Below are 22,460 nucleotides of genomic sequence, written 5' to 3' on the forward strand. Positions count from 1 at the left end.
GTAACATAACCAGAAAGCTGTAACAAAAGACAACTACAATTGATATTAGTATCCATCCTTCCTAACTTGTCTGTGTCCTTTTATGGATTGAAGCTACAACTCACCATAATATGAACTTACCTTTGCATTAACTTCCTCCAATATTTCATTGATACACCAGGTGCAACTGAGAGAGCTTTGTCCCACTAGAAGAAAGCAGCAATACATTTACCCTGATCATTTTATTTTGAGAAATAGCCATATTTTAATCTAGCTTAATTTTTCTTCCATTAAAAATAAATTTGACAAGAGGTTAAATAAGGAATGAGTTATGCTTTAGACTGCATATGTTAAAAATAAGCTAATTGGAACACGATTATTTTTTTGGGGACTTGTGACCATTTATTGACTCTCCATCTTTGCTAGGACAACTGGTTTTCAGAAACTTTCATATTTATTCTTCAATAATGTTCTGATGTTTTACCTCTCCAAGTTCTACCATTAGTTCACAATATCGCTGAATTTGTCCTAATCTTAAATGTATTTCTGCAGCTTCTTTGAGCCTTTCCTCTTTGCTTGGTGCACCAATACCGCCTCCAAACTTAGACATCTTTACTGTTGTCAGCTCTTGTGCCCTGGACTGAGGGGGAAAAAAAAAAGGATAAAAAAGTTTTCTGTGAAGAAAACAAGTTTTCTTAAGAATACACTGCTGTCAAATATTACAGTGGAATACAAAGGTTATAATTTCAGAAAAAAAATCTTTTGAGAAAAGGCTAATTGGAACCGATTTCAGTGAGATTACAGTGAACTTTATGTTGTTAAAGCAACTGTGTTAGTGTTTTGTGCTTATATACACATATTTTCTATTATCTTCCTTTAATATCTCTATATAATTTTTTATTCTCAACCATTTTCTCATGTTATAGTAATTCATCCAGATGTCCCTCATAAAAATCTTGATATTTTGAAACGTAAAAAAAAAAATTGTGAACATAAACCATAGAGAGCTGGAAATTGAACATATTACCATTATAATGATGTCACATAAAGAAATAATACAGATAGCAGGCTCAACTGGTTGACAATAGGCTTTGTGGTCTGATCTGTCATGTCCCATGAATCTTATAACCAAGAAATTATTTATATTTCCAACTAACGCAATTTTTATATTCGTTGGAGAAACAAGACTAACTTGCTTCATCTGGCAGAGCTTGAGAAACAAGCTGCAACAGAATTATAGTTAACACAGAAAAAAAAAAAAGGCAAAACCAGCTTCACGTTTCAACAATTCTCAGTTTATTTCTACCATCAATACACATTTATGGCATTTGGCTATTCATGGCTTTAGTGTACCATATATGGAAGATGGAGAATGAATTTTAAACATTCTTCACTAAAGTAAACTGTCATGCAGACCAATGCCAGCTCCCAAGGATCTGGTTTTTTTTTTTTTTAAAACAAACTATGTTACTTTTTTTCCTCAGCATCTCTATATTTTTTATTATTTTCATGTTGAAGTCTCCAACACATCCTCTCTGTTTCCTAAAAACAGAAAAAACACAGTTGCTCTGCATCCCTACTTCATCCTGAAATGTCTAGGTGCTGCAATGCCATTATCCAGTTTCCTAAGAAAAAGACAGTATCAGCAGCCCTTAACAAGCAGTCAGCATTACCCTACCCCTGCTTTCTCTTAAAGCTGTCAAACAAGATTCTGAGTCAGCAAAAAAGGGGACAAAATGACCAGCAATGACTGTAGTGATTCTAGGTCACCGGAATTATAAATGTACAAAATCATGTTGCAGAGATAAATATTTTGAAAAAGCTTCTCTAGTTAAAAACTGTAAATTATCATTTTAACACTGAGTATGCAGTATGAGTATGAAGTCATGCAGACTTAGCTAGATCCTATTGTAACAGAGTGGTATTGCAGATGGAACTGGTATTGCACAAATATCTTTGGACATGAAATAAATTGTAACCCTTTTGTAAAGCATTAAATGTTATTTTTAAAGAGTGAAATACTATATGGAGTAACAATCATTTTCACATATTGTTCATGTTTCACTTACCATTCTAAATCTAATGAGATGTTTCATATGCATAATTCCTTTGCAGTAGTTTTGTGGAAGCAAACTGTCATCCTGTCCTTTTATTACAGCAACTAAATCCCATAAATTTTTGCTGCCTCCAGGAGGCTGAAATTGTTAGGGAAGAAAAGTTGTATTACAGTCATGCTCAAGAGAGAAACTTGAACTTATGAAGACATTCAAAAACATTTGTCTGTCAACTCCAAGAAGACAATGTCAGACCATTTCAATACTAAAACCTTCATGATGAAGGCATGAATTAGTTCAAGATACTCTAAGTCCTTCAGTCTTCTTGAAGGCTGTAAAGATACAGCAAGATCCATGAATATAAGTATTGGGTTATGTGTGGACATAGTTGAGGGCTTGCCATTAGAGGTTTCCCTTTTCCTCACAAAGACATACAAGCTATCTTGTGGCTACTGCTGGCATAAAACAACATTCAGCTGCTGGGATGCAGGAGCTGCCCCAGTACTTGTTTACCATTTTCTGTAAATTGAAGGCATGGGTAAAAAAAAGGCAAGATAAAAAAACAGCTCCAAGGCTTGACTGCCAGAACCTGGTTTACTTTCTTAATATTAAATCTTGAAATAGACATATATGGCATATGTATATGCACAAAAGCTTGCAGCACAAAATGATCAAGGTGATTATTTTTTAAAAATAGATTTTAAGCCCTTCCATTGGTTTGGCCTTTGAATCAATCCTTCTGTAGATCTAGGACAATAGTTTAACACTGAATGAGGTCTAGAAGAGAGTGAGAATTTAAAAGCTTAAAAAAAAAATAAATCATTAAACCTTTGACCTGAAGGACCTTTCCTAAGAATAACAGGATTACAAGTTTAGAAGTCCAGTTATTTCTGAGTTGGTAAAAAGTATGAAATCCTACTAGAAAAAAAAACAAAAAAAGGCAACCCCCTCCCCCCTAAAAAATATTCTCTCTTTTTTCTGTCCCTTAAAGCTCTTATTTGTCTCCTCATTGTGTAGTGCAATATCTCATTTTCTGGACTCAAAAAGCACTGAGTATAGCTGATAAAAAAAGCTTTTGTTCTTGGAAAATTTTAGTACTCTTATAACAGTTTTACTCTCAAATCAACATGGGATATCAAAATGTATAGCTTCTGTGAAACAAGGAATTCCATAAAATATATTTTTAGAAAATATAAAATGTCCAGGTTCCAAATTGAGGAAGATTGTTTCAGCATTTCAAAATCATACACTTCAATCTAGCTAGAAATCATAACAAATATTTTGGATGAACTAGATCTTTATAGATCAGAATCCTGACTTAAATTACAACAGTGCGTGACACAATCTGTAGTTCCAGGTAATTTTTGTCCTTGTTCTACCCCAAGTTCAGCCCCTGTGCAGCTAAACGGTCACAGGGATCCAGTAGTTTATATTTTTAACTCAACTGCACTGAGAGGCTGCAGTGATTTATAGGAAATATTACTATGCTGTGGAGCAAAGGAAACAAATGGATACCGGGGCATCGGTCATCTAGATCTACGGCTGCCAGAATGTAATCCTGTGGTTTGGGCAAAAACACTTGGGCAGTTCAAACCTTACGAGTAATGAGGGTGTCCCTTTGATAAATCAAAATTAAAAACTCTAATGTAGTTTGATAAAACACTTATTTTCATTTTCTTCAATAGCAAATTCTTGTCAGATTACACCTTTCCTATAGAAAATTAAATTATCCCACTAATTTCACTTTGCAAAAAACTGGTGCTCACAACTGACAAACAATTAAGTCATGGACATTTTCATATGCAGAACTGCTAAGAAACAGAACTGATTTCTACATATTTTCTAAGGTCCCTTAAAAAAGAGAGAAAAAAATTGTAGAGAAGGAAGAAATTTCAGTTTTGGAGACTGACCTCAGAAGAGCAAGTCATGCACATTGACAACATACTTAGGTTTACAGAATACTTACTGAAAAACATTCTGAAAACCACCTTAGTTTTTTTCCTCGAGGATTTCCTGACAATTTTTCCAATTCCTGTTTAATATCCCTGGAAACTTTACCACACAGCAAAGGAGGAGCACCAGATTCCACAGCACGATCTAACACACACAAAGATTTATACAAGAAAATTAAAAAAAAAAAAAAAAAACAACGAAAGAAAAAAGAAGAATAGTGATATAAAGAAAATTAGAACAATGGTATACACAATTTACTTACCTGTATTGCCGATAATATCATCCCAACATCTATCTGCTAAGATACTTATTGGTAGAGGGTTTATAAGAGGTGTCAATGACCAGAGTCTCACAGTGGAATCACGAGAGCAGGATGCCATAGTAAATGGACGACTAGGATGACATGTTAATCCTAGCAGAGAGGGCATTTAAAAATGCAGTCAAAAAAGTTTATCTAATAACCCATTTGATTAAATTATTTTATAAAATTTAAAATATATTAGAATGCATTTAAATACAGAAATAAAACCAAATTAAAAAATATTACCATATACATCTGCACCATGATCATAAACTGTGTCCAAACACGTTCCATCTCTTGTGTCCCAGACTCGAATTGTATAGTCCCAACTGCCAGATATTAGAAGGTAAGGAATTTCAGGATTCCACATCAGCCCCCGTACTGGAGCTGTGTGTCCACTAAGAACATTTATACAAGCATCCTGTGTATAATCCCATATTCGAACAGTACTGAAACAGGATAAAAAAGACCAATGTTCATCAAATCACCTATAAAAATACCATTATCTCTCTACTTCAGCAACATTCTAAGCCTCAAATTTATCAGAATATTTATTTGCAATATATTTATAGAAGCTGAAATAGGAGAGGGTGGAGCCAATGCCCTTCAAGTTTACAATGGCATACAAAGTACACCAAAGACCATTCACCAGGGTAAGAAACTATTCCATTGACCACATAATCTTGCAAAAGCTGACAGCCACCCGTCACTTACATATCAGTGAGAGAAAAGAAGTTGGCCATATGTCTGCATATGCAGTAAATTTTTCTGTTAGGACTCTCAAGAGGAAAAAGAACTAAAGAAAAGCAAAACTGTAAAATTTATCTTTCCTATGGCTTCAACAGCCCTCTAACAGACCCAAGAAATTACAGATCTGCTAGTCTAAGCTCAGTTCCTGGAAAAAATTGTGAAGACTATACTAGGTATTATGGAAAGGCATTTAAAGAATAACTCAATCATCAGGCACAGGCACAGTTAACATGGGTTCAAAAAGGGAAAGTCCTGGTTAACTAATCAGGTATCCTTCTATGACAAGGTCACCTGCCCAGTGGATGAAGTGAAGGTGCTGGATGTAGTTTCTCTCAATTTTTAGTAAGAGTTCAGATACTGTACCTGACAGCATCCTTCTGGACAATGGTGGGATAAGCAGGTTCATGGTGCACTGGGTGAAAGACTGGCTGAACATCAGGGCTCAAAGAATTGTCATGAATGGGGCTACATCTGGTTAGCAACTGGTCATCAGCAGTGCTCCTCAAGGTTCAATTCTAGGGCCACTCCTGTTCAATGTATTTTGCTGTCAAGAAGTTTGCTGTGAAGTTGTTTTCTGTCATGAATCACTACACTATGAACTAACAGATTTTGCTTCAAGCATAAACCTCTAATGGGGAAAGCAATAGAAGTCAATACTCCAAACTTGAGATCTATTACAAAAATATCTTGTATAGTCTGCAGGGAAGTGGCTTAGAACCAGAAAATCCTTCATCTTGCTTACTGAGGACTGCTGTGCTTTCCCTCAAAAAAGATGTCATCAAAACAACAAAACAGAAGTATCTAGCACTCATTAAAAATTTCTGCAGACTATACTTAAGTATATTTTTGAAAAAACATCAGTCACTGTGGTGTCCTCCTTGTATTATTCCTCAGAGTAACAGTATCAGTCACTGATCCTACTCTTGGGAAAGCATTCGGAAAGGTTGCACTGCTACAGCAGCTGTGACAATCTTAATGATCCTGCTGCCCAAATACTACATAAAGCTAACAGCAAAGCTACAGCCTGTATTTGAACAAGGCAGAGATTTAGATTATTAGGTATTCATGAAGTTTTTGAAGGTGCAAACACTAGTACAAGTAAATATTTTGAGTTTCTTGAGTAGTTCTGCTTGAGGTTTTAAGTTTTCCAATAGTTCAGAAATACACACCCATCATCAGAGCCACTGCAGAGGATTCCTTCTCTCAGAGGAGACCACCGTACATGAAACACCTTTGCAGTATGCCCTGTGAAAACTTTCAGTGGCTGATCAGAGCTGGTTGCCAAGTAGTAAACACGAACATTTTTATCCTCACAACCAGTAGCTATCATATCTCTGCAAAATATAAACAGTAAAATCTTTAGTCAGAGAGATGATCAATGCTTTTTTAATTTAAAAATACATATGATGTGTAATTTGCAATTTACTTCAAAAAACAGCATATTTTTGCTTCTTCTTTGTCTCTTCAAGAGACAAAGTAACTATTGATAATCCAATTAAATATACTAAATTAGACAGAAAGTTCTTATGTCATTATTAGGAATTATCTGCAAAATTAATATATATCATAGTGCATTTAGTTGCCTACTACATTTTCAGCTTAGTAGTCATTACAAGGAAGCCAATATAAACCCCTTTTTCCTGGTATTGAATGTCTGTTTTTTCCCCCCCACTATATATTCAGCTAGAGAATTTTTTTTCTCTCATCAATATGAAAAGATCTTCCTTTGAAAATTAAGGAAGTTCATGGTGGTCAATGAGATACACTACTGGGAATATAGAGCTGCTACAGGCATATCCTACTGTGGAACAGATAATTTTAGTGGTTTACTACCACAGTGAAAATCACATTCTAATAACCTTGTGTTTCTTTACTGGTAATCAATTTAAATAGTAAATATTGTCAATTCTTTGGGTTATTTTTTACTTACTTGTTGTTTTGACTCCAATCACAGCCGAACACTGCAGCTGGATGTTTATACTTGTGAAGAACATTGCCATCAATGGTTCAAATAATACTGAAACCAATTATAATGCAAAATAATCAATTTAAATAGTAAATATTGTCAATTCTTTGGGTTATTTTTTACTTACTTGTTGTTTTGACTCCAATCACAGCCGAACACTGCAGCTGGATGTTTATACTTGTGAAGAACATTGCCATCAATGGTTCGAATAATACTGAAACCAATTATAATGCAAAATAATAAGGAAAAAAAACATTTTGAGGAGGTTATCCAAAATTAAGGTTTATTTTGTGCGAATAAGCCAGGTAGCAAAAAGATATACAGAAAGAATATGAGAAATAGCCATAAACAATATCAGCCCCTCAACTACAAGGCTAACTGTGTATTTTCCAAGAAAACATCTAACTAGACTTCAGTGTCCATGTTCCTTCAGAAGGCCTATAAAGATATCCACTGTAGTACCTCCTTCTTGAAAAGATCCTCATAGCCCAAAATCAAAGTTGTAGTTATGGTTTTAAGGTACAAATAGATCTCTTAAGGAACTAAAAAAAAAAAAAAAAAAGAAAAAGTTGATTGTTTTCAAAAATTTATGCCCATTATGTTTGAGCTGGAATGACACAGGTAGCAGAGGAAACTAATGAAGAAGGATTTTTAAAATGTACTAGAACATAATATATGCAAAATTGGTCTCAATGGACATTCACACGTTTTTAGAAATAAGGTATTATACTCCCATAATAGTACAATTGTAATTACTTTGTTCTAAACTAGTGCTTTCTAGTCCTTGAAAGAACAAACTTTAAAATTTTAAAAATTAAAACAAATATGGTTGGATAGCTTTTGAAAAGTGTCCCCTGCAGACAAGAATGATAGGATATTCTTGGCTAAATAAAATAAAAATTCAGTTTCACTATCAGAGTGCCTTAAACACTATTCCTTTTGAAAAAGTTTCCTTTATCTTCTTCTTAACATCATGAAAAACATACCCTAAGAAGTACAGAAGACTAATATAATTCTAGTTTTGTCCAGTAAGAAAAGTTTTAACATTAATCACTGACAGTACTGTCAAAATGTACAGACTTGAGAAGTGCATTTAGCAATTTTTTTTTTCTTCCAATAACACTCACCAAAATCCATCACTGCTGCAGGTTGCTATTCTTTTGGAATCTTTATGACTCCAGGCAATGCAGAAGATTCCATTCTTTCCATGCTTCAAAAAATGCAAAATACCTATCAATAAGAAATAATTCACCCCTTTTTCTCTCATCTATTGACTCTTATTTTATTTTATTCTACTATGGGCTTCAGCCCTTTTCTCCCAGTAAAGTATACTGTACAAAACCACACTATAGTGAGTACCCAATACATCTGGGATTTTTGAAAACTCAAGTCCAAAAAATTAGGACTACGGAGATGGACAGTAAAACTGCTATACTTGCCAGGATCCAAGAGGCAAAACTGGGTCAAGCTGAAGAATAAGCAATCTATAACTCTATAAACCTGAAGCTTAAATAAAGAACGCTATGAGCAATCAAGAGGGACCTCTGGGCCTTTGGACAACTGCACAAGGGATTTGAAGCACAAGTTGTGTTCTCTTTGTCCTGCCAGTTGCAGGGAGTGATGGGAAAAGAAAGAGGAAAATCATGCCAGATGAACATCTGGCTTTGAGACTTGTGTTACCAGCAGAATTTTGGGGTTTTTGATCATGGGTCAGTTTATACAATATCAAGCCTGCTGGCAACAAATGGGGTCCACCTGTCTCAAAGAGGAAAACAGATCTTAGCTCAGGAGTTAGCGGGGCTCATTGAGAGAGCTTTAAACTAGATTGGAAAGAGGACAGGGACAGGCTTGCCAAAGAGAAGGTGTAGGGAAGGGGAGAACAACAGCAACCACCTAGTATAAGGAGGCCCAAGAGAGAATATCTGGAGCTAGCACAAGCAGCCAAAGACATAACCACTAGACAGGACTATAGGATGTCCCTCTGCACCCCCACAGGGATACTGACACAATCAAATACTCTGTAAAGTGCCTGTACACCACCACACAAAGTACGAGGAACAAACAGGCTGAACTAGAGATCTGTGAGCAGTCACAGCCCTCTGACCTCACTGAAATTATGGAGACATAGGGGATAGCTTGCATGACTGGAATGTTGTCATGAAGGGCTACACAATGTTTTGGAAAGACAGACCAGGAATGCACAGTGGTGGAATTGCCCCCTGTGTGAGACAACACTTAGAATGTATCAAACTCTGTCTTGGGGTAGATGATGTGCAAGTCGAGAGCTTATGGATTAGAATGAAAGAGAGACTAGTAAGGGTGACACTGTTGTGGTAGCTTGCTGCAGGCCATCTGATCAGGAGGAGGAAGTAGATAAAGCCTTCTACAGGCAGCTAGAAGCAGTCTCAAAGTCACGGACCCTGGTTCTTCTGGGGGACTTCTACTAACCCAACATCTGCTGAAGAAGCAACACAGCAAAGCACAAACAGTCCAGGAGGTTCCTGAAGTGTTGATGGCAACTTCCTGTCACAGGTAGTGGAGGATCCCACAAAGAATGGTGTGCTAATACTAAGAAACAGGGAAGGCCTTGAAGGGTATGTTAATGTTGGGGGCAGCCTTGGCTATAGTGACCACAAGATTGCGGAGTTCACTATCAGGCAAGGAAGAAGGAGGGCAGCAAGTAAGATACAGCCATAGACTTCATGAGAGCTAACTATTGCCTCTTCAGGGATTTTCTTTGAAAAATCCCATGGGAACAGGCCCTGCAGAAAAGAGGGGTCCAAGAGATCTGGTTGATATTCAAGGATCACTTCCTCCAGGCTCAAGAATGATGCATTCCAATGAGCAAGAAATGGGGTAAAGGGGGCAAGAGACCTGCGTGGATGAACAAAGAACTCCTGTCATTACTCAAGCATAAGCAGGAAATACACGGGAGATGTAAGCAGGGTCAGGTCACTTGGAATGAATAAGTAAGTAGAAATGACATAAGGAAGGCCAAGGGCCATCTGGAACTAAATATGACCAAGGATGTCAAGGAAAACAAGGGCTTCTTTAAATAACAATCAATAACAAAAGGAAATCAAAGGATAATGTAGGCCCATTACTAAATGGAGGGGAGAAACTGGTAACAGAGGACACAGAGAAGGCAGAGATATTGAATACCTTGTTTGCATCAGCCTTCACTGACAAGACCAGCCCTCGGGAATCTCTGACCCAAGGGACCAGCCCAAAAGAACGTTGCAAGAAAGGCTTTCCCTTGGTTGAGTAGAATTGGGTTAGATAACCTAGACTAACTTGACATACACAAGTCCAAGTACCCTGACAGAATGCAACTGCAAGTCCTGAGAGAGTTGGTGGACACCACAGTGAGGCCACTCACGATCATCTCTGAAAAGTTGTGGCTATCAGGAGAGGTGCTGGCAGAGGACTGGAAGAAAGTAAATGTCACCCGGGTCTTCAAAAAGGAAAAGAAGGAGGATCCAGGGAACTATCAGCTAATTAGCCTCACCTCATTCTGTGGGCCACCTCTATCCACATGGCTGACAAGAAAGTGATCAGGAGAAGTCAGCATGGATTCATTAAAGGGAAATCATGCTTTAACAACTTGATTGCCTTCTACAATGAAACAACTGCCCAGATGGATGCGGGCACAGCAGTGCATATTGTCTACCTCAACTTCAGCAAGGCTTTCAACACTGTCTCTCACAACATTCTCAGAGACAAACTCAGTAAGTGTGGACTGGATGAGTGGACAGTGAGGTGGGTTGAGAACTGGCTAAACTGCAGATCTCAGAGGGTTGTAATTAGTGGCACAGGGTCTACTTGTAGGCCTGCCACTAGTGGTGTCCCCCAAGTTTCAATACTGGCCCCACTATTGTTTAACTTATTCATCAATGACTTGGATGAAGGAGCAGATACCTCCTCAGCAAGTTCACTGATGCTGCAAAGCTGGGTGGAGTGGCCAATACCCCAGGGTGTGGTATAGCCCTTCAGAGGGACCTCAATAGGCTGGAAAGATGGGCAGAGAAGAATCTACTGGGCAACATGGGCAAAGCAGGGTCCTGCACCTGGGGAAGAATAACTCCATGCACCAGTATTGGCTGGGGGCTGACCTGCTGGAAAGCAGCTCTGCAGAGAAAGACCTGGGGGTCCTGGTGGATAACAAGCTGTCCATGAGCCAGGAATGTGCCCTTGTGGTCAGGAAGGCCAGTGGTATCCTGGGATGCATCAGGAAAAGCATTGCCAGCAGGTTGAAGAAGGTGATCCTGCTTCGCTAGTCAGCCCTAGTGAGGCCACATCTGGAGTGCTGTGTCAAGTTCTGAGCTTCTCAGTACAAGAGAGTCATGGAGCACTTGGAGCAGGTCCAGGGGAGGGCAACAAAGATGATTAAGGGACCTCTCTTATGAGGAAAGGCTGAGAGATCTGGGCCTGTTCAGCCTTGAGAAGACATGACTCAGAGAGAACTGCATCAATGTATACAAATATCTGAAGTGAGGGTGTCAAGAGGGTGAAGCCAGGCTCTTCTAAGTGGTGCTAAGCAATAGGACGAGAGGCAACAGGCATAAACTGATGAACAGGAAGTTCCACTTGAATACGAGGAAAAGCTTTCCTGTGTGGGTGACCAAGCACTAGAACAGATGGCCCAGAGAGGTTGTGGAGTCTCCCTCACTGGAAATATTCAAGAACCATCTGGACACAACCTGTGTAATGTGCTCCAGGACAACCCTACTTGAGCAGAGAGGTTGGACTAGATGACAGACATTGTGGTCCTTTTCCAACCTTACTCATTCTATGATTCTGAATAAGGTTAGTTACTTATTGAAATAATGAAGTGAGTGGGCATGAAAAATTGTGGTATGTGAAAACTTAAATGGGGTGTGTATCAGGATCAGCACTACATAAAAGATGCTTAGTAGCACAAATGCAAAGATCAGTGTTAGACTCCCAGAACTCCTGAATGTATTTGTTTTCTGCTCATGCCTCTCCCCACACCTCTCTTCTTAAAAAGCATCCCTTGTACACTGATGCAGACACCACAGTTAATTATGTCTGCATATCTGAAGATTACAGCTATATACTAAGAATACACAAAATAGAGTAGAATACTACGACATAGTATTACAACAGCTCCTTTATGCCAATAAAAATTATGCTACTGTTTCAGGACTTAAAAATGCCTGGATAGATTTCAGGTAATACAAGGCAAGATTCTAAATGAGGCATACTGTTTAGTGTGCTGCAAAATGGAGCCTGAAAGCCTTATGTTTAAAAATACAGAACACAATTTGCATTTTGATGCCAAGTCTATATGTCCATATACATTGACACATTTAAGAAGGAATCAGCATTGCTTTTGCTGTGTATCCCTACAGGACCAATTTTAATATAATGGAGACCATGTGGTGCTTCATCATTCTCATGTCACAAATCCAGTCTGAGGAAATAAAATACTTCTGCCACACAGGTAAACTGGCACCCACGTAATTCTATAGATTTTTATATTCTAGCACCTTTAAAAAACATATGAACTTTGACCCATCTATTTATTGACACTAGAGGAAATGACTAATTTACATTTTATATAGACAAAAAGAATAATCTCATCTTACCTCACTGAATCTGGTTATCATTTTGCCTTTTCGAACATCCCAGATGAAGGCACCATTTCTGGATGTTGCCCCTGCTATGCAGTTCAGATCTCCTATAAAGAGAGATATTTGTAAAGTGTCACGATAATTATAAGATCACAATATTGTTTGTGTTTATACTTTAAATTGAAGAAATGAAATATCAACAGGAGACATCAATGGCACATAAACATGAATTCTCCATAGTTTAAGGCCAGCATTTGCTACTAAGTCACAAACATCAATTTCAGAAAAAGCCTGACGTGTTTTTTACATTCCTGTTTTGAGGAAAGGCAAAACAGAAGTTGTATTGCTGTAAAAAGTATTCTCAATGCCTGCTGAAAGTCTTGCCCTTAAAAACATAGTGACCATGATGCATATGACTCAAACTAGAAAACAGATACGATCTCAATGTTTCAACCTTAAAGTTGTAGCAACTAGGACACTTTCCTTTAAAGGAAGATGTACTTCCCTATGTACTAAGATAAATCATAAAAATGTGACAGAACATCTAACAGTAGTTTTTTCCTTAATCTTGCACCACTGCAGCATGCAACCCCCTAAGAATGTGCCTGAATCTGTAACTACACTCTACAGGGTGAAAAATCTGAGTATGTAACTCCACAGCGAGAACCTGAAAACTGAATTCAGGCCTAATCTAAAAGCCATCAAATTCTCCTCACCACAGTGACTCTCTATCCCAATATAGCTATACTTTTCATAAATGGCACATTTATAGGAAAGTTTTGACTGTTATTTTATTCCAAGCTTCGGAGGCAGAAAAGACAATCTATGCAGGAGTATAGCATGGTAAATATATAAAATGGGAAGAGATTCAGGCAGGAGAATGAGAAAAGGGGGAAAAAAAGAAAAAAGAGTAATCACTTTTCCCAAAGACCTTCTGAGACCAAATACAAATGGTGATATGTACTGGATTATATATTAGGGATAAAGTACAAGGCAGAGAGGAAATGTCTAAGAGTAAGGGATGTGAAAGAAGCGGCAAAAGCTCTGGCCAGGAGGGACATGAGCTTTTGGACAGGTTGATAAGGAATGGAGTCAAAGCACGTGCTTTTGGACAGGTTGATAAGGAATGGAGTCAAAGCACGTGCTTCCAATTAGTTTTGTGGTTTTTTTAATTTTGTTTTGGGTTTTTTGGTTTTTTTTTTTTTTTTGGTTTTAAGAAAACCAGCCCCCTTCAGTGAACAAACTATTCCCTCAGTTTGAGATACTACTACAAACTGAATTTAAACTTCAAAACAAAATAAGTAAACATAAACACCATATTTCATACTGCCATAATTTACATATAGCAAGACAAATTATCTGTAAGACACTCTCTGAAATGAAAAAAGTCCAAATTCATTTCACATATGCAAAGTACATTAAGCTTCCCATCACAGTATTTCTTTTCCTGTCAGGTATTATTTCTTAGAGTTTAAAAGCCCAGGAGAGAACAGCAGTGAGATGAATTACTTAGATTTTTTAAAAAGCACATCTCCTGTCCAGTGAAACAGAACACAAGAAAGTCAACCTATCATTAACTATTGACATTAGTAACTATTAGTAGTAGGTACACTGAAGAGTGTTGCAGCACAGTTTTGAAAAGAAAAGAAAAGTTCCCACTGACTTCAGTGATTTCTCTAAGAAAAAGTAGATGCCTTGCAGAAAAGGCACTTCCTATTCTAATTAGGTAAAAGCAGAGCTCTTCGATGATTAGAATCCTACACAAAGAAGGAAGAGAAAGAACTAAATATGTATGTTCCACTTTTTAGCACAAAATATAATATGAACTTTAAGTAGCTGCTTCCCATGCAAAGAAAGCCTTTTCGACATTTGTGTAATGCAATGTTAGAAAGGCTCTAGAGATTTTCCTTCCTCCTTTCTGACTGAGAAATACTGGGATCATTACTCATAAGATAAAGCCTCAGAAAGGTCTGAAGCATTGAATTCTACTGGTTTCATATATAATTTAGTTTTGTTTAAACCTTATAAGATACCCTTCTATCTAAAACGAATACTTTTATATGACAAATTCTACACTCAATGCTAATTCAAAGAACATTCAGACATAAAGCAAAATATTCTTACCTGGAGCCCAAGAAATGGAATAAATAACCCCCTCATTACCAGGAGATGTATAAACCGCTGATAAAGTATTAATGTCCCAAACTTTTATTGTGCCATCAAATGAAGCTGTAGCAAGAAGATCAGGGTTATCAGGTTTGAATTTGCAATCAAAGATGGTCTCAACATGTCCCTTAAATGAAACAAATATTTAATCCATTTTTATTACATTTGATTTTTTAATAAGACCAACTCTAGATCAAACTCTAAAATACACTGTATTTAATTGACCTGTTAGGTCAATTAAGAGTTCCAAAAAACCTGCATATTATGGCTTATAAGTCAAAATTAAAAGTCATAAAATAGCTTAGACTATAACAGTACTCTCTTTCAGAGATCATTATTAAAGACAGAAAAATTATTTCCTGAAACAACAGGACACACAATGCCAGAAATTTGTTAACAATTTCTGTTGGAACTGAGTTGCTAAAAAACAGAGTAAAAAAAAAAACAAAGCAAAAAAAGAAAAAAATAGTTAATTTTTTAAAACAGAATTAATGTTGCCCTTTTGTTATAAACTATGTGACTGCAAAATAAAGCTCTGTATGTTAAACATGTTCTACAAGTTGTCTAGTATCCCACTGAATTTTCTGTCTTTCTAGATGCAGTCTATGGTCTATTGTAGTTTAAATTTCAATCCATTAGAAACTCCACATGTCAGTTGCTTGTTTTCTAAGACATGCACTTGTAGAATTTAAGTTGGCAAATATATGAAACATGGTTAATATGCAAGAATTTTTTTTAAGCCTCAGTTGCTTTATAGGACCAAACCCATTAAAAATGGAAAAATAACAGCAGCCAATAGCCTCTATTCAAACACATACAGCATTACAGCTGAAAATTGTTTGGGTTTTTTCCAAATGAAAAGGGAACTTGTAAAGAGGAAAAGAGACAAATCCTTAAGAATAACCAAGTGCCCTGTGAAGAAGAGGCTCATCTAATATGGGATAAACCCAATTCTGAATTTCAGCTTCAACAAAAATTTCATAATTCAGTCTTTGTAATTTTAAACTGAGTGAACTCACCATATATCCCTCTGATTTGACTAGAATCCTTTTTCTGAATTATAGAAAACCCTCCAGCCCTTCTGAGAAGGCCATCAAATTAAAATTTTAGTTAAAAAAAAAAACCCAAACCACAAAAAAACCCACAAGTCCTTAAATCTTTATTTCTGGATGAAAACAAACTGCCAGAATACTGCCAACAGGATTCAGTCCTTTGCAATAAAGAACTATTTCCAATTTCAGAACTGTCATTTGTTTCCTAGAAATTTAGAGTGTTTTGGTAGAAACTGCTGTGAAGACTTCATTCCCCATTTTTTTCCTGTTAGAAGAAAGTGTGTAAGCCAAATAAACTCTCATTTCAAAGACAGATGAACCATACCAAATCTCTAAGGAAATCCCACTTTTTGGCTCCCATGTCGTAAAGCCCCACTCCACCATCCATAAAACAACAGACGGTGTGACCAGGAGGAAGAGAAAATGCTTGGTTTTGGGTTAAAGTTGGAGGAGGAACAGCCTCACTTGTTGAAGATGTATGATGATTTTTAGTAGGATACTGTGATGAACGTGCTTAACAAAATAAAGCAAAAGACAGAAATAGAGAAGATTATTTCTTATTTCAATAATAAGTAACAATTATAAAGAGTAAAATGCTTTGTATTCCAATGAGATTTAAAAATAAAGAAATGGAGAATTCCTGTATGAAGCCTGGCCTGCTAAAGAAGGATCTTATAAAGTGTTTGATCCTTTATGCATTTGTCTAGTCCACCAGCAGTAGAGGGTACTTGGTTTAATTAAGAACTACAGAGCTGTCCAAACTTAAGGATTGACTTGGACATAACAAAACTCATAAACAAGATTTTCTTAACTGGCAGCCATTACAATGAATAACAATCAAAATTACACTTACACTTTTTCTTTGGAGGAGAACTTAGCACATGCAAACCATGGAAACCCGTTTGCTTCAATTTAAAATTATCTATAGGTGTTGTACGTGAAACATTCCAAACACGTAACACACCAACCTGAGAATCTGAAATTTAAAAAAAACCAAAAACAAAAAAACCAAAACAGGACACAGAGATATGTGGTTTAAGGATTGATTTATGCAAAAATGCAACAATGAATTAAACTTAAAATCCTAAGAAGAATTTTATAAGCAGACACTGTCATCTCTATAGAATCACAGAATAATTAGGGTTGAAAGGGACCTGTGGAGACCATCTAGTGGAACCTCCATGGTAATATTCTATTTATCTTCCATTTACCTCTGTGGGAATATCACATTAACAACAATAATTATTAATATTAGCTATTTAAACATAGATAAATTCTATGGAACCTTTTTCATAAAATATTCTCGCTGTTTCAGTTTCCTTATTCATTAGCTCAACTTGAGCAGTAAGGTCTATGGTGTAGGAAACAAACATTCTTTTCTTTTTTCTTAATTTATAAATCTTCAAAGTGACATCCATTAGTATAACACATTTTTATTCCTATTCCCAAAGTAACTCATATATTTGTTGCAAAAGTGTGCATGAGAAAAGTATTATTTAGTATTAAAAAAAGCAGAAAGTCGCTTATGTACCCAACAAATTTAAAACAAGTAAAAACTGCTCAGTGCAGTTTTCTATTATTTTCTAGTTTTATATTGGTGTCTTGTATGTTTTCATTTGTAGAAATGTTAAGAAAAAAAAAGATCACAGTTGGAGTATCAATTTTGAAGATTCAGTCCTGTATTTATTACCTTTATATAAGTCAGGAAATAAAAGTCTTACCTCCAGTTATAAACATTCCAGGTGCACTGGAAACCCAGGCTAAACACTGAACAGATGCTGCTGCACTGGGAAAACTAAAAGTTGTGATACAGGACAGAGATTCAGAATCAACTAGTCGAATACCATTATGTAAATTAGCAACAAGAAGGTAGTCAGTTGACAAAGGGTCCCACTCCAGTGCTGTAACTGGATCCTCTTCATCTGTTCCTTCAAGAGACTCTGGTCTTAAGACATGTTTCTGATTTTTAGAACCTGTAAGTGCACAAGAAAACAGATTATTTAAAAATGAAATTAAGTATATCCTTTCAATAGTTACAAGGTTCACAAACATAATTCTTTATCTCTCCCTGAAATTTTCACTATCTTGCTCTAGTGGCTGTACCAGCAAAATTAATGAAGCTGGCTTTGCAGTATTTGACTTAAAGCAGTTCTGGTTCCATTAGATCCAACTTTATTTTTAATAAAGCAGAAAATAGAAACAGCTGCCAGGCTTATTAACATAATTTTATAAGAAAGTATGGTAAATTATATACCTTGTTCTAAAAATTTCCAGGAGTAAAGGCCTACAGCACAGCCTGAAATACAGTCATTTGAGTGTAAGTAAATCTGCACACCACAGCAAATACAGGCAAAATAAAGGTAGTATGAACTAGAACAAAACTGTGGCAGTCAAAAAAGTTTTTATAAACAACTGCCTTTAGATTTTTTCTTCCACAAAACTGTGTGCAATTATGAAGCATTTATAGATTCTGTAGCCAAAACAGGCCATTAAGTATCTCAATTTGACACCTGCAAAAAAGAAGACATGTTTCACTTGATGATCCATAGTATCAAGAACCATACTTTTTTAACATATTTATTTCCCACTTTTTATTTTTACAAAGAGATGGATCTTAGTTCTGTGTCCAGTCCAAATGAAATAGAGCTGTATTTTTGAAGTTGTGATCTTGTACTAAAAAAAAAAAAACAAACTAATTTTGTACCTCTTTTCTATAAATAAGGGATTGACATCTTCCATTATTCAGCTTCTATCTAATTTTCAATTTTGGTACTGGAGACTACAATTAATTTTTCATATTATGATAACTGTCAGGACCTACCAATATTCCTTAATAATTGATGTAGAACAAAGCCTATTCTGATACAGGCTAAATAAAAGCTGAAAAGCTTTTGTTCACTAGGGAACATTCTGAATACTAAAACAGCTCTCACCATGATTTTCTAGGGAAAATGTTGTTGGTGCACATTCTGTATCAGGTAACTTTATAAAATCAGTTACCAGAAATGGGGAAAATAATTTAAGATTGCACAACAACTAACACAACAAACCAATTTCTCTGTTCCACTTTTTTTTCTTTGGTTTTCTCAATCCTTGGGAATAATATCAGAAATATGATCAGATAACTGCTTTAATTTGCCAAAAATTTTAGGATTCTCACTTTTTTAAACAATATTCTCTCCTTACACTTCAGTTCAACTTTTTGGTTGACTGAAAACAACACTGAAATGAAAAAGCAGAACTGTCATTTTTTGTTAGCTATACAAGAACTAAAAGCAAAAAGTCTTTGAATGATCAAAGCCAGCCATGTTCAAACACTTCAGTCTCAAGAAAGCACAATCAACTGCTGGGAGAGAGTATGAATATCTAGGAGTTATTCAGTTTTACCTGTGCTTCACAAAAGAATCCAAAAGGAGCCCTCCTGAAAACCCTAACTGTTAAATTTTAATTTTCGTTAAGAGAAGATATCAGCACTATAGATGATGCAGCTGAGTCACAGGTCATTTAAACAAGCTGGGCTTATTTTGAGAACAAATGAAAGGTAAAGTAGTACAGAATATTTGGTTCTATATGACTGCATTGTACTCCTCTAAAAATTAGGTACTAATTGTTGCATATTTTTTCTTTGCACTACATGTTCTGCTACATTAATGGATAGTCTGGAGTTAATAAAAAAGAAAATACAGCCATGAGAGAAAAACCCAAGTAGGTAACAATAATTTAAAAAAAATGCAGTCTCCTAATTATGCAGCAATGAGTCACACTAAAATAGAAATACTAGACCCTTCAGCGAGTCAATCACACTGAACTTTGAAGCAATCAACCAGAACTTGTGGATGTTCAGGTTCTCTCACGATAGCATTTTGTAGGATATCTACAAAAAGACTGAAACCTTTAAAAGTAAGGAATAGGAATTTTGTTAAATTTATTTCACTTGGTGACAAACTAAGCTCGGATCCAATGACAACACATTTTACATGAGGTAGATGAGGGCTGAACTTCAATCTCAAAGCAAAAAAGTTAGCTCTCTATTCTTTACTGTTAAAGTACCAATTCTTTGTGTCACCCATGTCTGCCCCTCCACTTTCTTTTTTTTAAACAGAAGGCCTATATTCACCCTACTGATTTCACTTTCTTCAGTGTATTGCTACTTTTTAGAAGCCACGAGTTAAAAAAGTTAGACAACTTTTGACTATAAACTGTAAACTAGAAACCCACAGTTAATAAAACAGCTAACTTGGATAAGCCTATGTTTTCAATTATATCTGAATGTTAAGACACATATTAAAGGAATTTACATTTAAAGTGTAATCACAGTAATGGTACTTCTATTTTATTATTCTGTTACAATCTATTTTTCAGTATTACCTAGTTTTGAAACGTATTTTAATGAATTTATCTGTTCACCAAAATTTTCATGATCTATTCTCAAACACATCTATGTTTTCACCCAAACAAATTCTTTGTCTTTTTCTAGTAGTATAAAGAAAGCAAGTTAAAAGGAAACTAATACTGGTCTGCATCCTTTCGAAATCATTATGATGGCTTCAATGTCATTGGCTTAATTACAAGAATGTAATGAAGGAGATGTAAAGAAAATGCTCTGCATTGTATAACTAAGAAAACATATTTTTGTGATATGGGAGGAGTAGGAATACTATGTATGTACCCACATTATAAAATATTTATTAAAGAGGTGCAGAATTACACACATATACAGAAACAAGTGATATATATATCAAAAATAAATATTTTACCGTATCAGTTTTTACCTGGCTGAAAAATAGATAGGCTTCCATCAGTATGTCCAAACACCACTTTTCCTTTTTTCTTTGGATGCCATCTAAACAGACTGATATCTGACAAGAAACTATGTGCTTCTCTATGTACAGTTACCCCGCTGTCAGGTCCTGAGATAGTCCAAATGTACAACGGCCCTCTATGGGACACAAATGCAACTGCATCACCTGCATTCCAACACCAGCTAAGTGATGAAGGAATTCCTGAAACATACAGGTAAACCTGATAAGAACCAGGATATGAAATTCAGTATAGTATTCCTTAACGCACAATCAGCAATTTTCTTGAAAAATTGTAGAAATAATTGTTCTACATAAAAATTACTAGACTGAAATTTAGACAACGGTATGAACATCTCATGCTGTAAAAGTAAATTACACATTTCCATAGGCACGAAGTAAAATTATTTCCCAAATTACTTTAATACTACTTTGATGGACTATATTTTATGGTATTTGTACTTCATTAGTGTTAAAGAGAATCACACTTATGAAAGAGGATAAGCCTGATCCTGTAAACAATACTTTCATTCATTCAGAATCCCATTCACCACTACGTTTTACTGTAAGCTATTTGCTACTAAGCTAGTAAAATATTGAGAACCTCAAAATGCCTATTTTTGCAATGAAATTCAGAGATAAATATAACAGAGACAGATATTTGTGAAAAAATTGGAAAGCCAGCTCTGTAATCTAAGGGAACTCTTGACAGCTTCCTTCTGGATATGTGACAGTTCTAATTCAGTTGCCTTACACCTAACTGTAGGCATTCCAGTTTAGAAATTTTGACCTTAACATCTCCAACCCTCATTATCTCCATAGCTTAAAAATGTCTGCCTGAAGGAATAAATGATGGTAAGAAAAACTCCTCAAGCTGAAAATTTAAAATTGTATTTACATATTTTCACATGGCAACGTCAAAGAGGCATTTTCACATGGCATGTCAATGTAAAAGAGGCATTAATAGGAAGTTTAAACACATTATCCTAAAAGTAAATTAGTTTTTAAAAAGATTAAAATAAAAATAATAACACTTCTTTCATGTGTAGTCATTGGCTGAAGTAGATTTTTAAACAAGCAATGTATTGAAAAATAAGTATCTGCTTTTATATTAATGCATAAACTGATACAATATTTCTTTTAGAATAGATGAAATCAGTCTGGGTTTTCCTTTTGCAGGATATGCAAGATGTACAAGGTTTTCAGAGGTATCCTAAAATGCTCAGGAGAGAACAGAATAGGGAGTCCCAAAATGGCTTAATAGATCCTGAGATTCTGACTGTTCTTAGGTTGCACTCATTTCCCAAGAATGTAAATGTAAGAGTCAAGAACACCTGATGAAATTGACTGTAAGAACAGAAATACAGGTCCTGGGAATAAATCTAAGCTGGGTAGAGAGAGGTAATTGCAGACACAGATGTTTAACCCCCTAGACCTGTAACACAATGTCCAAATCAGCAATTTCAAGTCCTGAGAGAAGATTCAGGTAGACAAGTTTTAGGGTATTTAAACAAAAGCTGATTTTCAAATTCACTATAATTTATACTTGAATCTGTTAAGACTACATTTTATTTGCTTTCACTTAGGTAAAGTTATCATGAAAACACACAAGTTTAAAAACGTAATTATTTATCCTTTTATACAGATGAAAATACTGTGCTGGTTTTCTTTTCCTGCTCAATAAGAAATCACTAACAAAGTTAATTCTTGAATTGTTCAAGTACTTTAGAAAAAAAGAATAACCTCTTTCTTTACCACTTACAAGATGGTTCACAGCAATTCATTCACACTATCATTACTTTCTAAAACTGATTGTAACAAATCTGTCAAGAATATTGTTTTGGGC

The 22,460-nt window shown here is 35.8% G+C and overlaps 1 protein-coding gene across 5 annotated transcripts in view; it reads right to left on the minus strand.

Annotated features, from left to right (window-relative positions):
• Positions 1-22,460, minus strand: part of WDR17 (WD repeat domain 17) — a 55,586-nt gene that overhangs the window by 15,247 nt on the left and 17,879 nt on the right. For all 5 annotated transcript variants that reach the window (XM_051790414.1, XM_051790413.1, XM_051790415.1 and 2 more), the window contains 15 exons: positions 20,588-20,818; positions 17,537-17,788; positions 16,669-16,791; positions 16,141-16,328; positions 14,722-14,890; positions 12,613-12,704; positions 8,131-8,213; positions 7,131-7,217; positions 6,207-6,371; positions 4,534-4,736; positions 4,249-4,398; positions 4,000-4,130; positions 2,049-2,174; positions 464-619; positions 121-185 (listed from right to left, as the gene is read on the minus strand). In XM_051790414.1, coding sequence (XP_051646374.1) covers positions 121-185; positions 464-619; positions 2,049-2,174; positions 4,000-4,130; positions 4,249-4,398; positions 4,534-4,736; positions 6,207-6,371; positions 7,131-7,217; positions 8,131-8,213; positions 12,613-12,704; positions 14,722-14,890; positions 16,141-16,328; positions 16,669-16,791; positions 17,537-17,788; positions 20,588-20,818 — 2,221 coding nt within the window. The remainder of the gene's footprint in view (positions 1-120; positions 186-463; positions 620-2,048; positions 2,175-3,999; positions 4,131-4,248; positions 4,399-4,533; positions 4,737-6,206; positions 6,372-7,130; positions 7,218-8,130; positions 8,214-12,612; positions 12,705-14,721; positions 14,891-16,140; positions 16,329-16,668; positions 16,792-17,536; positions 17,789-20,587; positions 20,819-22,460) is intronic.

The sequence above is a fragment of the Manacus candei genome, unplaced genomic scaffold (assembly GCF_025592945.1).
Source record: "Manacus candei isolate 608988 ecotype Guabito, Panama unplaced genomic scaffold, ASM2559294v1 h1tg000028l, whole genome shotgun sequence".
NCBI classification, from domain to species: domain Eukaryota; kingdom Metazoa; phylum Chordata; class Aves; order Passeriformes; family Pipridae; genus Manacus; species Manacus candei.